The 16,104-nt window shown below is 33.5% G+C and overlaps 1 protein-coding gene and 1 long non-coding RNA gene across 6 annotated transcripts; both read left to right on the forward strand.

Annotated features, from left to right (window-relative positions):
• Positions 1–433: 433 nt before the first annotated feature.
• LOC110736889 (nuclear transcription factor Y subunit B-4-like) lies at positions 434–1,898 on the forward strand. The gene has a single exon (XM_021917225.1). The coding sequence runs from the start codon at positions 1,064–1,066 to the stop codon at positions 1,607–1,609; it is 546 nt and encodes a 181-aa protein (XP_021772917.1). The 5' UTR covers positions 434–1,063; the 3' UTR covers positions 1,610–1,898.
• Positions 1,899–8,588: 6,690 nt separating this feature from the next.
• Positions 8,589–14,359, forward strand: LOC110736890. Of its 5 annotated transcripts, none has more exons than XR_002514289.1 (5): positions 8,589–9,195; positions 10,389–10,528; positions 10,656–11,481; positions 11,793–11,859; positions 11,948–14,359. It is a non-coding gene; the product is annotated as an uncharacterized LOC110736890 (long non-coding RNA). The 5 variants fall into 5 exon arrangements; XR_002514290.1 differs by having other exon boundaries at positions 8,590–9,195; positions 10,389–10,833; positions 11,456–11,481; XR_002514291.1 differs by having other exon boundaries at positions 8,590–9,195; positions 10,389–10,806; positions 11,456–11,481.
• The last annotated feature ends 1,745 nt before the right edge of the window (positions 14,360–16,104 follow it).

Raw genomic sequence — 16,104 nt, forward strand, 5'->3', positions numbered from 1 at the left:
AATGGAGTGACAAAAACAACTATTCAATTGGGTTAATTTATGTAAGGTAATCAGACACTAGGGTTTCCCACTTAATTGGCTTTTTAGGTATGGTTTGTAGTCTTTTACTTAAACCCATTACTAAACATGCTTACTTGGACAAATGTCGACCGCTCATTCGTGTACTTGTACTAATTTTTTATGCTTAATTTTTTGGCTAATGGAAGCATAATTTCATGCAAAATGAGAAGGATGATTTGAAGGTGTAGGGGACCATTGTTGTGTAATGGTAGATGAGCATTTAAGCAGTACAATTGTCGGAACTCGCCTTTCTATTAGCCAATTAATTATTTTTTTAATAATTAATTCATTTTTTTTAATTAATTTATTTTTAATTGGAATTAATGTCTAGTTAAATTAAGTAATTAATTGTTTTTATTTAATTTTGAGGGGGTACGGTTCATACATAGATAGAAACCCTAAGAACTATCAAGTATATATAAAACTTAAGCTAAGTTTGAGAGTGCATAATGCCTAGAGGTGATTATTATTCCAACTTGTTTATCTACTTTTTTTCATTATTCATTCTTCAATTTTTCATCAAAGAACATGATTTTGGCTTATCTATTATCTATCCATCAATACCATTTGATCCTTTTAGATCAAACAAAGGTGAGTTTTCTTGAGTTATATAGATCTATAAAGTTTAGATGTATGTATGTATGTACTTATTGCAAATGTTGTTGACTAAGGATTTATGCATAAGTGTTTCCTATATTTGGGCCGCCTTACTTTTTCGATTTGTTTATATCAAGGAATTTATACGCTCAAAAGTTTTTAATAAACTTATTAGGGACCATTGTGAATAATTTATTATCCACTTGTATGGCGTGGATGAACATTGAATATTCTGTATCATTCTATATATGTATGTATCTATACACATATACTGACAGGTGTAGAGATTAGGAGAGAGCTGATACAGTGATATACAGTGATAAATTAAAGAGACGAATTAATCGATCTTGAAACTATCGATTGATAGATCGATTTAGATCTAGCTAGTCTATCTAAGTAAATTAAAATGGTAGATGAGACAGACAGATTGCTACCAATAGCCAACGTAGGAAGAATCATGAAGCAAATACTCCCCCCGTCAGCAAAGATCTCCAAAGGGGCTAAGGAAACAATGCAAGAGTGTGTAACAGAGTTCGTAAGCTTCGTGACCGGGGAGGCGTCCGACAAGTGCCACAAGGAGAACCGAAAGACGGTCAATGGAGACGACATTTATTGGGCTCTAAGCACTCTAGGGTTTGACAACCATGGAGAGGCAATAACTAGATACTTGCACAAATATAGGGAGTTTGAAAGGGAGAAAGCTTGCCAAGGCAAAGGCGGCGAAGAAAGTGGAGTAGTTCTACTTGGTGTTGTAGGTGGCCGCGGTAGCAGCAGTAGTACTGAAGAAAGAGATCACAATGAAGAGACAACAACAAAGTTTGGAAGTCACGGAGGAGGAAGAGACCATCATCATCATCATCAACTCGATGTCGAAAACTCGGGTTTTCCCTTGGAGTTTAGAATCATAGATCCCAAGGGTAAAAGCCCTTTCAGAAACAACAACTCATCTTAATTGTAAAAGCTATATCATAAGGTAAACTGCCAGCATACTTAGCTTATTTAACTACTAAATGATTTCTTCCTTTAATTAAATTAAGCTTGTTGATTTACTCATTAACTTTTAGTAGTACACATGAAATGATCAAAAGAGCAAGATTTTAATGTAAGACTAATGATTTTCTTAAGAAAAATAATCTGATGTAATCTTTATTAGTTTCAGTTTATTATTATATCTACAGATGTACTACTTTGTTTATAATTTGAGAATAAGAATGTATGTGGTAAGCAATTAAAACAAAAAGTGCTCGAATTATACCGAGTTTAGTTAGTTCTGAACACATAATCTAATCCCTGATGATGTTGAGATCAGGTAATATAAATAACTAAAGCTGCAAAAAATTTGATTCAAGGGCTTGTAATAATAATATCTGTTTCTGAATGCATAGCATATATGCTTATAATAAGTTGCTCTCCTAATCAGTACCACAAAATCGCGCTTAAATCCAACAATAATCGAAGCCTAAATCACAAATTTGCATTTAAATCCATTATTTCTGATGATCTTATATACATATAAACCTTTCTTGAATCCTTGGATCTGCACTGCCTTGAAATTTTTAAGACTTTTAAGAGAGGTACTACGAGTTGTAATTCACATAATCAGGTATACAATTTTTTATGTATCATCTTAGGCTGACTTCAATCTCTTCCATGCATTAATGTACTTGTATAAGCTAGTGATGCACACTAACAGAATTAACTAAAAATGATATGATTCAATTAGTTCATTGAATTGATGTTATCCACAAAATAGCTCTATACTAGAATTTAATTATCCCTTTTGTACTGTTCAACAAACTTAAATTTCTTTTAGTTAATTTGAACCATTAAATCTGTAATTCATGTATTATCTTTTAATATCAATGTATATAAATCAACACTCACCTCATATAATCCTAATAGTAATGTATAAATCTGTTATGTTTAAATGGCTAAAGCTTTTCTAGCTTAGCTCTTGATCTCAATGACTTAGTCATAGTCATTACATTTACACTTTACAACTTGATACATATGTACCTGTAGACGTGTACTTTTTTTTTTTTTTTTTTTAAAAATATGACTATAAATATTGTAGCCATTGTAAAAACTTCTTGTACCTAAATTATACAAGTATATCGATAACAAATAAGGATAATTAAATGGGGCTACGATTGCAAAGTCATCCCCTCACAAAGCTCAGAAGTCAGAACCATCCCCTTTAATTTGCTCCTTAATTAATTGTGTTGTTTATCTCCATGTGCTGTAATAGTGTTACGGAGTAACCTATGAAATATAGTGTCTGAATCAATTAACAATGCATGAAGCATTGAAGCGCAACGTTTTACATTACATTCAACCTAATCCAACTGTTTTTCAGAAGTAATTAAATATAAATTCAAATTATGTGGTTAAGCACTTAATTAATCATGCATGAATATTGGATTTGATAACTTTTGATGATGATGATGAGTGAAAATTGCAACATTTGCGACTTATTTATTTGATTTTTGTGGTCAATTTGATAACTTTTGTCGATGATGAATTGATGAGTGAATTTCTAGATTTGAGTATTTTGGTAAACAACAAATTAAAAATTGAAAGATTTTAATTTAAAGCTTTGAAATAATGTTAGCTAACCTGACTATATACTATGATCCATATTATTTTTCCTAGAGTTGGACTCTTGCATTGTCACACCGCCTAACCATATTGATACTCAATCTAACAAAAGAAAACTCGTTTAATATGTTCTTCAATTCACCTAATGCAACATTACCTTGTTCAAATTATCTTCACATCCTCACATTTCTCCCTTTTTCACATATATCATTTTCAGTCTCATAGTACACTTTATTCGCCTCTATATGTTGTTCATATTGTCTCACAAAAAAAAAGTCAATGTAAGAACAAAATTTAAAGACGTAAGGAGGATAATAATTTTTTTTTTCCCTTTCTATAAGAGAAGAAAACCACATTATTGTTTTAAGTCAATAACAATACTTTGTTTGTTGTGAAAAGAGCCGAAGGGGCCTTTAGATTTTATGAAGTGGGATATCACCCAAAAAAGGAGAAAATAAAAAAGAGGGGTTGTATATGACTTAATAGAGCACCAACATATTCACCCAAAAAAAAAAAAACATAGCACATAATGACATTATAAGTGTTAAATCATCAATTGCATACCATTCAAATTAACTTGGCTTATTATACTTGTTATGACCCAACAATCTAGCTACTTTACATGAGAAAAGGCAAAAACTTGTTTACATACAACGTGCTTAGTCACCAAATAACCTAAAAGACAACAATTAATATTAATATTTATGTGATTAGGAGTGATTAAACTGGCTTGTATCTAATAGTCCATTGTATGATGTTAATTAGAAAACGAGATTAAGGGTCTGTTCACATTTACTGAACTGAGTTGAACTGAACTGAACTGATTAGAGCTGAACTGAACTGAACTGAACTGAATATTTTATGAGAGAAAGAAATTAGGAGCTGAACTAAACTGAACTGATTGGAGCTGAATTGAATTGAACTGAACTGAACTGAAGTGAACAAGGCCTAAATCTTTTCACGTGTATAGGAGAAATCATAATGATAGACTCTGATCTTATATCAATGATCTATTAGTAGACTGTTATGACATATATAGCCTATTTCGTTTCTATTTTGGAAGTAGTATATAAACTCTATGTAAATCAATATAAACTTATTCGTGTAAGATATAGCTAATACATTGTTAGAGAACTACGTTATATATATATATATATATATATATATATATATATATATATATTTGTGTGTATTGTTGGCCTGGTGTTGATTTTTTTTTTTTTTTTTTTTTTTTTTTTTTTTTTTTTTTTTTTATCCATTACATCCATGGTCCATTATATTGTAACAATTAGATAGCAAATCTGATTTGACTAGCATATTAAATAAATTAAACTTTGTCGGAATTTTTGTAGTTATGACACAGCAGCTAGCTAATTGGATTATTACTAACTTACTGACACAAGGCTAATTAATAGTTAAACTACTTTAAGAGGTGGTTGGCCTGGTTGCATTGTATGTATACCGTACTTTCTTTTGAACAAACCCACTATTCATCAATATGTTTCTCTTATTTAACATATTTGAAGAAGGCTAAATTGAAGGTGTTAGGAAATAAACTAAATTTATTAAATATCAACGAGATTTTTTTTTTGGGAAAAGATATGATGTATCTTTTATTTATTTCTATCTTTTATGTTTTCCTAGTTTAATGAGGATTGTAGTTAGAAAACTAGATAGAATTTAGGAATATAATCAATTTAGGATTATTTAGGCTTGGGGAGCACGTAAAATATCCTAATTGATGGAAAATCATCAAGAAGGTTATTGTTTTATTTAAATTGTTCCATTACAAACATCCGTTATAACAGAAGGAGATAAGGGGTCTCATAAGATTTGTCCATAAATTTCAAGCATATGAGGTGGGGAGCGATATCATTACTCCATCAACCTAACTTTCTTTTAATACTTACTAGCACAAGCTCCTTATATGCATGCTCGGGTATAAACCTAGAGCTAGATGTGCTCATAACTGCTTGTTTAGGGTCATCCAAATTAACAAATAGGTATATGGTATATGGTACACCTTATACTATTTGGAGTAATTAACTACGAAATGCAGAGTATAATAATAGGTATATGGTACAGCTTATACTATTTGCGTTTAGTGACTTCCACTTCCACATAAACTCAAAATCATGCTCCCATCCTTTATTTGTGGATCGAAAACCGAAGCAATTTTTTTAAATAAGACTGTCTTATCATCATAAGACCACCTTGTAGATGAGGAGGATCAAGGGAGAAAAGTTGAGATATATAAGAGTACATGTTTGAAGTTACTCACAAAAGTGATCTTATGATTGTAAGACATCAAACATAAATAATGTTTCTCAAAAGATGATCAAGAACTTTTTCTGATATAGTAGGTACTTCAATTCGTATTTATATCTTAATCTATACAAGTATAACGAAAATCAAATTAAAAGAAATACATATCAACTTACATATTGAAAGTACAATCTAAGCAGCCTTATGGGGCTCCCTTTATGGCTTTGTGGTCCATCTCCATGTGATTCACCAATCTCTTAATCAAACTAAATTAAAGTTAATTAATCAAAATTTAATTTAGTGCTTCTAACAAGGGAGTCTTAACCCTAAGTCAATAGAAATCTGGGACCATATTTTCCATCAACTTTATAAACCATGATTTACTGCGAAAATTTCACCATCATATCAGCAAAATGTTCCCATTTTATTACCCTTAATTAATTAAAGCTTATTTATTAATATCTTCAATATCAAAAGAAATTTGCCCATCACCCATATATACCAAACTGACAACTGAATATCCTTTTGTTTATTAATTATATAATTAAGCTAACTATAAGTACAATCCTTAGTAGTTACTAATTAGTATAGCCAAGAACTATCAAGATTAGGGTTTATAATTAAAATCATGAAATTTAACCTAGGGTATTTTTGTTCGAGAGATCTAATATCACCAATATTATCATCTTTGATTTGATAAATAACTTTTATTTTTTTACCATTTATTTTGTACTTGGAAAGCCATATCTCCTTGGCTTTAATTTGCCTTTTACTCTAATTACACAATGCAAAGATACGAAATAACTCCTTTTCATGTTGACAAAGCATGCTTGGAAGTACAATGAGAGTAAAAAGCAAGAAAAAGGTGAAATTAGATGCATGTATTATACAATTTATATACATGTCTACCAATGCATATTGTACTACAAATTCATATACTATTAAGTATATGGTTGATTAATTAATAATTATTTGCATTTTATAATAATTATAATTTTGGATTAATGGTTTTCAATTTAGTTAATTAGGACAAGGATAATCCTGGCATCAACCTTGATTGATTCATTTGCTTCGACGCGTGGCTCGTTGGCAATGGTGAAATGTACTTATTAATTTTTGTTGTAGTCAAATTACTATGTATAGAGGTGCTATTTCACTCATGATGCACCTATGTTTCCAAGACATGAAGTCATCTTGTCTGGAAATCTCCTAGAAATTCTATTTGCTAGGGAGGTGCATCCCTTTGCATTGCCAAGTGCAAATTAAACTAAAACCTAGGATTATTATGATTTAATGGTTTCCATAAGGTGTGACTCTTCCTAAATTTGTTCCCTTCCAAAAGACACATACCCTTAAAACTCAACAGCATATATACTACATACATATATACAAATCAAGAATACAAAGTATTATATTTCAATATAAATCGATTTAAATGAAAGATAACACGTTCTATTGTCAAAAAAAAAAAAAAAAAAAAAAAAAAAAAAAAAAAAAAACATTCGTCATATAATGTTGTTTTCTTTTATTTGAGAGGGATTAAAGATTATTTTTTTCCATTTATTATTTATAAATATATAAATGTACTTCAAAATTAATAAATTATGATTTTCATCTTATAATAAAAATTTAATACACTTTTTTTAAAGAGGTCATTAACATATATTGCATAAAAAATAAACACATAACCTTATAAATTAAAAGAAAAATTGAAATTAATAATCCCACCTTTGTGTATTTTGGGAATAATTCCACATTTATACCCCATATTCTCAAAATGAGCTTTTTACCTGTTAGTGAAATTGATAACCTATTTAAAAGGTGTTTTGCCACGTGTTATCTTCTAATTTTTTGTTTTGTCTACTCCATCCCCATTCTAAATTTATTATTTTTGTTTAAAATAAAAAAATAATGAAATTGAGATATTTGTTTTGCAGAGGAAGAGGTGAAGCTTCATGTGGGGTTTCGGGGTGGGGGTTAGATCAGTGGTGATGTGGTTGTGGTGGTGGTGATGGTGGTTGACATGGAGGAAGGGGTGAGGTAAGAGAAGAGGGATTAAAGAAAAAAAAATTAAAAAAAAAAAATCTAACCTGTAAAACAGGTTAAAGGTAAAAAAGCTCATTTTGAGAATATAGTGTATAAAGGTGGGATTATTTCCAAAATACGCAAAGATGGAATTGTTTTGAAAAAATGAGCCAAATGTGGGATTATTTGTTTCAATTTTTCCTAAATTATATGGTGATAATATAACACCTGACGATTATCATTGATTCATTGTTATCCACCGGAAATAATTACTAGTTTACAACCAGCTGAAGCTAGGGCAGAAATAAAAGTGGGTATGTGTTACACTAATTTCAACTCCATCCTTTGCATTTCGATGCCGTTGACCTTCATGATGCATTTTTATTTTTAGCAATTTTGCAAAGAGATAGTTAGAGATCCAAAGCGGGAAATTGCAAAATACACTATCATTTCATACTTTGCATAATTCGAGAGTTACAGTTTGTAGCAAGTAAAAAGATCGGACAAAGTATAACTCATTTCCAAGAAATCAAAATAAGTTTTTACATGTTTATAAAGTCTGAAGTTTAACAAATTTCAAACAAAATACATAGGAAAAAGTTCATGAAAGGGTCAGGGTATATATATTTCAGACAAAAGAAATGATTAAAATTATAAAGTAAGTTATCTTGAAGCTAAAGGAATGAGGATTGTATGTAAAACCAATAATCCAAATTATTTCTCTTTATGGAGCGTGTTCTCTTCCTCATATATTTTACTCATGAAGATTAATCAGTTACTTGTACTTTTGTAGCATGCCAAATTTGATTTATCTATCAAATTTGAATTGGAGTACTAAATCAAATTTGAATTGGAGTACTAAAAATAATTTTTGGTTAAGTATGCAAGTGGTGAAGATTGTGTATCTTACTCAACCTTAAAATTGTAGCAATTGTAGGATCCATCTCCACTTGAGTAAAAACGTACCTAATCCTTATCCCCTACTCCTAGTTAAAGGTTTGGCCAACTAAACGAGTCGGGACTAACTTATCTCTCGTGTCAATAGGATGTCTTCTACACTTACTAAAATAACACTCGTACTTCATTAGTATTGTTACAGTATCAATTAAATCATTTTTTTAGATGGTAAGGAGAAGACGTTCTAAGTTCAAACGGATCGAAGCTTTTCACAAATCAACTCCGTTGTTCCATTTAGCGGACAATTAAAGTTCTTGGGGAGCGGGGGTTAAGGTAAGAAAGCTCCACCCCCAAGTTACCCATGGTGGGATGATCCCAAAATCTTTCCAATTAGACCAAATACTATTTCATACTATTATCCCGTATTTACTTTACCAATTAAATCGAATTAATCTATAAGGAGGATTTTCTCAAAAAAAAAAAAAAAAGAAAAGAAAAACTATAAGGAGGATTTTTTTAATGATTATTTTCCTTACTAAAAAAAAAAAACGGATTAATTTTTTCATCAATTACATATAAAAAATTACGAGTAAAATCTTTCAAAAAAAAAATAAAAAAATTACGAGTAAAAGTATTAAAAATCAGTACTTTATACTTTATAGCTTCAAGACTTCAAGAACTACAGTCATGGCTGCCACAATCGCTATCAATGGTAATTAGATCACCTCCAACTAATTATTTGCACATTTTAAGGTATTTGCAAAATATTCTCTTCTTAAGTAATCGGAAAAACATATCAGAATTAGTATGTGTTTGACGTTGCTACATTTATTTCGGATTCAAGAAAGCTATGCGAATTTTGAATTAGCATTCACATTTTCATGTAATTAGTATCTTACTTCTTCATTTTTAGGTTGTAATTTCCATCTTAATTGGCGATTTTGATTCTAATTTGATGTTAAAATTCAATTTTTTGTGACTAATTATGAATTAATTATTTTATTTAATTGTTATACTGTGTTAGTTAAGTTTTAATTGTGTAGATCACATGTGTCATTGGATGATTTTTGAGCTGTTATGAGTACTTTATATATTTTCACAATAATTACGATTTCATATTGTTAATCCTTGTAGGTTTTTGTTTAATACCACTGCTTGAGCTTGCCAAACATTGTTTATAGGGTACTCAAAACGTCGAATCGAATGGATTAATGGGTTCTTAATGGCATTGTCTCCTAGAGTAGCATTGTGAATGATTCCATGATGATTTTATATCGGTTTAGTTGGTAGGGTGGGAGGGACCTTTTGGTCAAATGTTATGTTTAGTTAGGATTAAAACATTGTTAGGAGCTTGCAAGAAATTGTTTGTTGGGGACTGGAAACGTTGAATCGAACGTATTGACAGGTTTGTAATGGCATTGTCTCTTCATGTAGCATTGTGAATGATTTTATGAAGTATCATATTGATTTAGTTAGGAGGGATGAATTAACTTTGGTGACATGTTATGTTTGATTCTTTTTTACTTAGGTTTATTGAGAGGACTATTCTCATACTATGGATTATCCTCCAAGAAGTCGTCGACTTGTTTTTTATATTCGAGCCTAATTGCTGGTTGAAGATGCATGCATATCATGTCACTTGCACACTAGGTTGTCATTAGCCTCTTATTGTTAATTGTCATCTATCTGCCTACAAATTGGAAAGCATTTTGCTTCAATGTAGTGTTTGCGACTTAACTACTTTTGTCACAGTTGTTTGAATTATAGAATAGGCAGACTTTGAAGTATGATGCATAAAATTTTTACTAGCAGTTCAGCATTATTATGGAATAAGGTGTATTAAAATTGGTGTACAATGTAACATGTTTATTCTTTTTTCATTACTTCTGAAAAGAGTTCTGTGTTGATTTTGTCCCCAAAACTGATTGGTTGCTTTGGTTATCTAGTGTTGAGATTACGTCGAAGCTGTATTAGAGGGTATTGGTTACAAAGTGATTATTTTGAGAGGTGGCAGAATTAGCTTACAGACAAAATGGTGGAGCTGGTAGTGGAGAAGCACACCCAATATATCATATCTGTTGAGAAGGTAAGTTATTTCTGGTTCCTTTCAATGTTTGATTTTTTTATAATCTTCCTCTATGCTTTGATTCAAAATGCCATGGGGTCCATGATTAATTTTTGGAGGCAAGTTTATTGGTTACTTGTATCCTTAGAAGAAGGATGCATTGGAATCCGTGGCCACAGAGCATCTTAGGATAAATGGTGCTTACTGGGGACTGACAACACTGGATCTTTTGGGAAAGCTTCAAGTCACGGACCAAGATGAAGTTATTCCATGGGTTATGCAGTGTCAACATGAATCTGGTTTGTAGAACTTCTTCCTGTTTAATGGTAATAATGCTAAGTCAAACTTTCCAATTCATCAAGTTTCTTCCTTTATTTATTTTTTGGCTCCTACGAGTATTTTTAAGTAGGTTTTGGTGGACATGCTTCAATGAATCTGCTTACTTTAAACTAGTATGAAAATTAGACTGCGGAATTACATGTCTCTTTTTTGGTCCTTCTAGAAGAATTAAGGACTCATACATCTTGAACTTTTCAGGTGAGGCAGGACTGCAAGATCCGCACTCACTGCTGTTGTTGTTGAGCTAATATAAAAATTCTAGATAGATTGTTTGTTCAAAGTTTGCCTCTTTGTGGCTTAATTTTGAATGATGATTATGATACTTGGATGGTTAAGATTAGACTCAAAGCAGACATCATTCTTATGGATCCAATGTTTTTCCAGTCCTTTCAAAATTCAAGTAATATAGTAGTCCTTGCTATCTGGTTTAAGATTATCATGCTCTCCACCTCAACCCCCCTCCCTCTTCTCAAACCTTGGTGCGTGGAGGGAATATCCTCCCCACCACCCCCACCCCAAGCTATATATAGTAGTTTGCAGTTCTTAATATATTTGTTTGTCCAATTAAATGATGTAACATGTCATGCTCACCATGACTAAAATTTGCAGGTGGATTTGGTGGTAAGTGACAAATTGTATCCTTTCAGGCTTGTTGTAGGGAAACATCATATTCTAAAATTGTAATCAGGCTTTGTGAGTCCCAGAATATGTTGTACTTTCTTGTTAACACTGCTGTTCTATAAGATTGTGGATAGTTTGCTGCTGCTTTATTGTTTATTTTCTAAGGAAGAGGTATCGGCTGTTGTGACCAGTTCTGTAGTACCTCCAATTTACCTTGATCTTGATGACTTTTATAAAGATTAATTTCTTAGTTTCTTTTTCAAGTAACTTAATCACGTAGAAAGGAATCCCTGTTGGTTCATGGGACCTTAACCTTGTTACTCAGATATTGTGGGACTGCAGAATGAAGATGGATCTTTTTCAGGAGACATGTGGGAACAAGTTGATACTAGGTGTGCTCGCACGACGTATCTTGTCCTTTTTACACTTCATTTTTCTTCAAACAAAGAGCATCTTACGCAATTTTATTCGTTTGTGTAGGTTTTCATATATTGCAGTCTGTTGTCTGTCATTGCTACGTCAATTGGACAAAATTGATGTGGAAAATGCTGTGAATCACATAGTAAGATGCAAAAACCCTAGATGGGGGATTTGGATGTACTCCTGGTGGGGAATCGCATGCAGGACAAAGTATGTTGGTGCATTTTGCTACTCTTTAAAAATAAATTGATAGGTGATATTGCAATCTTGAACCTTGATGTTGCTTATATAGATTAAATTGTTCTTCCATCGTTAATCCTGTCTACGGTCCATGCCTTTAACTATTCTCATCCCTATTAGCAATAGCTTTATCCTGCCTTTTATCTCTTTAATTCACCTCCATCTACTGCTCTCATGAATCGATCAGAGTAAAGGAGCACCATTTTAAGAGACCGTATGTTCCAATTATGGTATTTTAATACTTGCCAATTTGTGGCCAAGGGCAGTAGTTAATGCTCCTTACATTTTCAGAAAAAGCACTTTCCTTTGTACCGAAAAAGATAAAGAATTGTATGTGGGCTTTTTGAGAATAATCCCTTCAATAGTTTGACTTAGTAGTGCTGTAGGGGTAAGGTTGAAATGGTGCATACATATGGACTTTCCAAACCCTGCCTTAGAGGGATAACTGGGATTACTACTGAGTTGTTGAATGATTAATAACACTGCTATCTGGTTTTGTATATTCCTTAATATGAATGAGCCAAGGATTATTTCACTTTAAGTAGGTTGCAGTTAGGATTGTATATTTTTTTCACAAAACAGTCTTATGACTTATACCTCAATCTAAGGGAAGCTATGGCGTTTTAGGACTCTTGGGGTTACAAAATTTCAGAAACCTGCTCATCAAACTTTGGAGGGAGGTCGAAAGCAGACAGTTTAGGGGTTTTTATGTTATAGTTTTCTATATGCATTGTATAAAAATAGATCTGAGGAAGACATGGTATAATATCAAAGGTGGGTGAAAACATGGTCTTTTTTTCTTAGGTTAAGTTTCATCATGCGATTGATGTTGACCTTTGTTTTAGGTTAGTTTCATCATTCGATCGTTAAGTTTCATCATGGTGTGCTATGCTTCTTTTTGTGCTAGCCATGCTGTGTCTTGGGTCGGTTCGGCCCAGTGCCATCTTTAAACTAGAAGTACTTCGTAATACAATTGAGGTTGGGCCTCGCATAACATTTGTAAGGTTGTAAGAATGCAACAAAATCGGCCCAGGCAAGTAAAGTCGGAATTACTTGCCCAAGTATCTTTATGAAGATTTTTTTTTTTTTTTTTTTTGGATAGTTATGAAGAATTAATTTCATCAATAGTCTCTGGAAAAACAAAAATTATGAAGCAACAGAAAACTTGAAGCAGTTCAAAGTAGCAGAAAAGAGCTGAAGAATTTGGAGAGAGAAGAAAATGGCGTGTTTAATTGCAGTTAATTTCTCTCCTTTTCCAATCGTCTCTTATTATTTCAGGGTAATACTCTCTTTTTTATATTTGTGCTTTTTATTAAATTTTTATTTGAGCTAATGTTATCTTACATTTCACAAGTTTTTTTTTTGAAGAATCTGAAGGCTAATTGCTATATTTTGTAACTTACCTGTATAATGTTATTCATTAAAATGTCCCAATTTCTCATTTTATTCAAAGTGTAAGGCACATTATTACATTAAATTTTGTTATTGTTAGATTGTTTCAAACCCTTTTTAATAGGAGACTGTAAATTTTGGGTCATTATTTGATATAGTTATAAGTAGGTATGTGACTCTTGAGAAATTATACATCACACTGTTTTAGGAATGGTGACAAGTTTTATAGGACACATCAAAATAGGTATGTACCTATCTTATTAACTCGGAGGGAGTATGAAATTGTTGAAATCAAGTAAATATTTAGATGAAACTCAGCTTTGCGGGTTGAAATTAATTCAATTATAATTGTTGATATCAAGAAATCAATTATAATTGTTGTTAATTGCAAGAGGTCAATTGTAGTTGTAGAACTTAGGTATGAGGTTGGGGTGCAAATTGTGCAGCTATTTTCATTTTACTATCAGGTGTCCAAGTGAATACGGAGTAGTTGACATTATGTATTTTCGAGGGTTGGGCAGTATGGGACCTTCGAGTTGGAATGAAGAGTTCGAGTGAGTAAGATTGGATTTAGTCTTTTGGAGGTTTTTTTGGATGCAGCTTAGAGTAATATCTCATTTCATTTTCCTAATCAGCTTTGTTCATTAGTCCTTTTCTACTTGGTATCTGCTTGAAATACACATATCTCAATACTTTTGTTAATTAGATTCATTCGCTACCTTGTATCTGAATGCAATATATAATGCCACATTTTCAATATCTCTAGAGTTCCCTACTTCCCTGAGCTTCTTTTCAATGTTCTGACAGGCCTATAAAGGAGAGTTGTTTAGGGTAAAAATTACCCATGACAAATTGACCAATCCGGACCTGCCACGTGTCCACCACGTGGGCCAATCAGCGTCCGCCACTTGTTACCCTAAGAGGTCCAATATGGACTAATCAGGCCACGCCACGTGGCCTCCCATATGCCAAATAGGCAAAATGGCCACCAAGGCCCAAAGTCCGAGAGAAGCCCAATTTGCCCTGGTTAACCTAAACCTAGGATTGGCACGCTTCTCAAGACTATAAATACTTAATTAATCCTCATTAAAGGGGATTCAGCAATTGATGACTCTCACCTAGAGAAGTCTAAACACATTGATCACTCCTCCCCTAGAGGAACCAGATCTCCCACCTTTACTTTCCGCATTTATTACTCCTCAAACAAGTACTAACTTGACCGTTGAAGGCGGAGCTCCCACCACAAGGAGTCTCCGTTGTTTTGCAGGTACAGGCGCAAGGATACCAGTCCCGGAATTGTAACTCTCCCGCAGGACATCAGAAAACCCCGAAACATTTTGGCGCCGTCTGTGGGGAGAGTACTTTCGAGATGGTATCACAGTCTGTACCGGTTCTAAGTGAGAAGCGTTCCATGGACGACCCCCTGGTCCAGTCAGACTAGTATACCGACGAAGAATATGAAGTTAAGACTCACACGGCCCCTGACGGGTCCCTCAGAGCTCGACGCACCCGTCCCATCGAAAGGAGGGAACGGGGAGACTACCTGGCTAAATCTAGTAAACCAGCCGGCCCGCCGCCTGATCATCAACAGGCGGCCGAGGGATCTGCCCCTATAACCAGGAATGAACTCATGGCCCTCATGAGTAGTTTCAAAGGAGAGATCCAAGACTTGATCAATAGAAGGGTGCCTGTTCCTGCAAAGGAACAGTCGGCCAGAAGACCCTCCCAATCTGGGAGGAAGAACCTGCAAAGGATCGGGAGGCGACTACTCACCCTAGACCTAAGGGGAGAGAGGCGCCAGTGATCGACCTAACAAAGTACCGCTTCCCTTCTCTAGGGAAGAGGAAGCCCATCCGCCTTATTCAACTGGATGGATCAAGGAAAACATACTCTGATGCTCGAATGATAATCGAGCAAAAGAAGAATCACCAACTGTCAGAGTCGGCCACTACTACCGATTTTCAAGACAGTCTTCATAATACCTCCATGAGGTATACCCAATCAAATTACGAGAGCCAGATAGGCGGCACCTCCCGTCGGTCTGGATCCCATAAAAACTAGTCGGCCCCGCATGTGCCACAAACGCCATACTGCCGAATAACAGGAGTCGGATGGTCAAGCTTGTAGGCTATTATTATTATCAAATCATTATTATGATTTTGAATTAAAAAAAAAAAAAGAAAAAAAAGGGCGACTTGTTTCTTTAAATCTGTTGAGTGGGGCTGTGCTACTTGCAACGAAAGCCAACTAATTTCACACTCCAATACACCATAAACGCCATCATTAATTCCCAAGTATTTGCTATGCTTTATGAGCTGGTCCACTCAATTTGGGGATGATGTCAGGCGGCAAAGCTCCACTAGTTTATTAACTATTTTATTAATTAGTGGAACAAGCTTGTCCATTATCTATTCGTCTTTCATTTTCTATATAGAGAAGCTAGCTTACTTGCATTATGAGAAAAGACAAGTGTAAAGTTAGATGGGAAAGCAACTCACTTGTGTATCCTAAGAGGCACCTAGGCATCGTTCCTCAAGCTATCAAGCAAGAGGCAGCCAGCCATGTTAAAGCAGGCGACCTTCACA

This window comes from Chenopodium quinoa, unplaced genomic scaffold (genome assembly GCF_001683475.1).
Source record: "Chenopodium quinoa cultivar QQ74 unplaced genomic scaffold, ASM168347v1, whole genome shotgun sequence".
NCBI lineage: Eukaryota > Viridiplantae > Streptophyta > Magnoliopsida > Caryophyllales > Amaranthaceae > Chenopodium > Chenopodium quinoa.

Coding starts and splice junctions, on each gene's coding strand:
- LOC110736889 (XM_021917225.1), top strand. CDS start 1,064: ATGGTAGATGAGACAGACAGATTGCTACCAATAGCCAACGTAGGAAGA.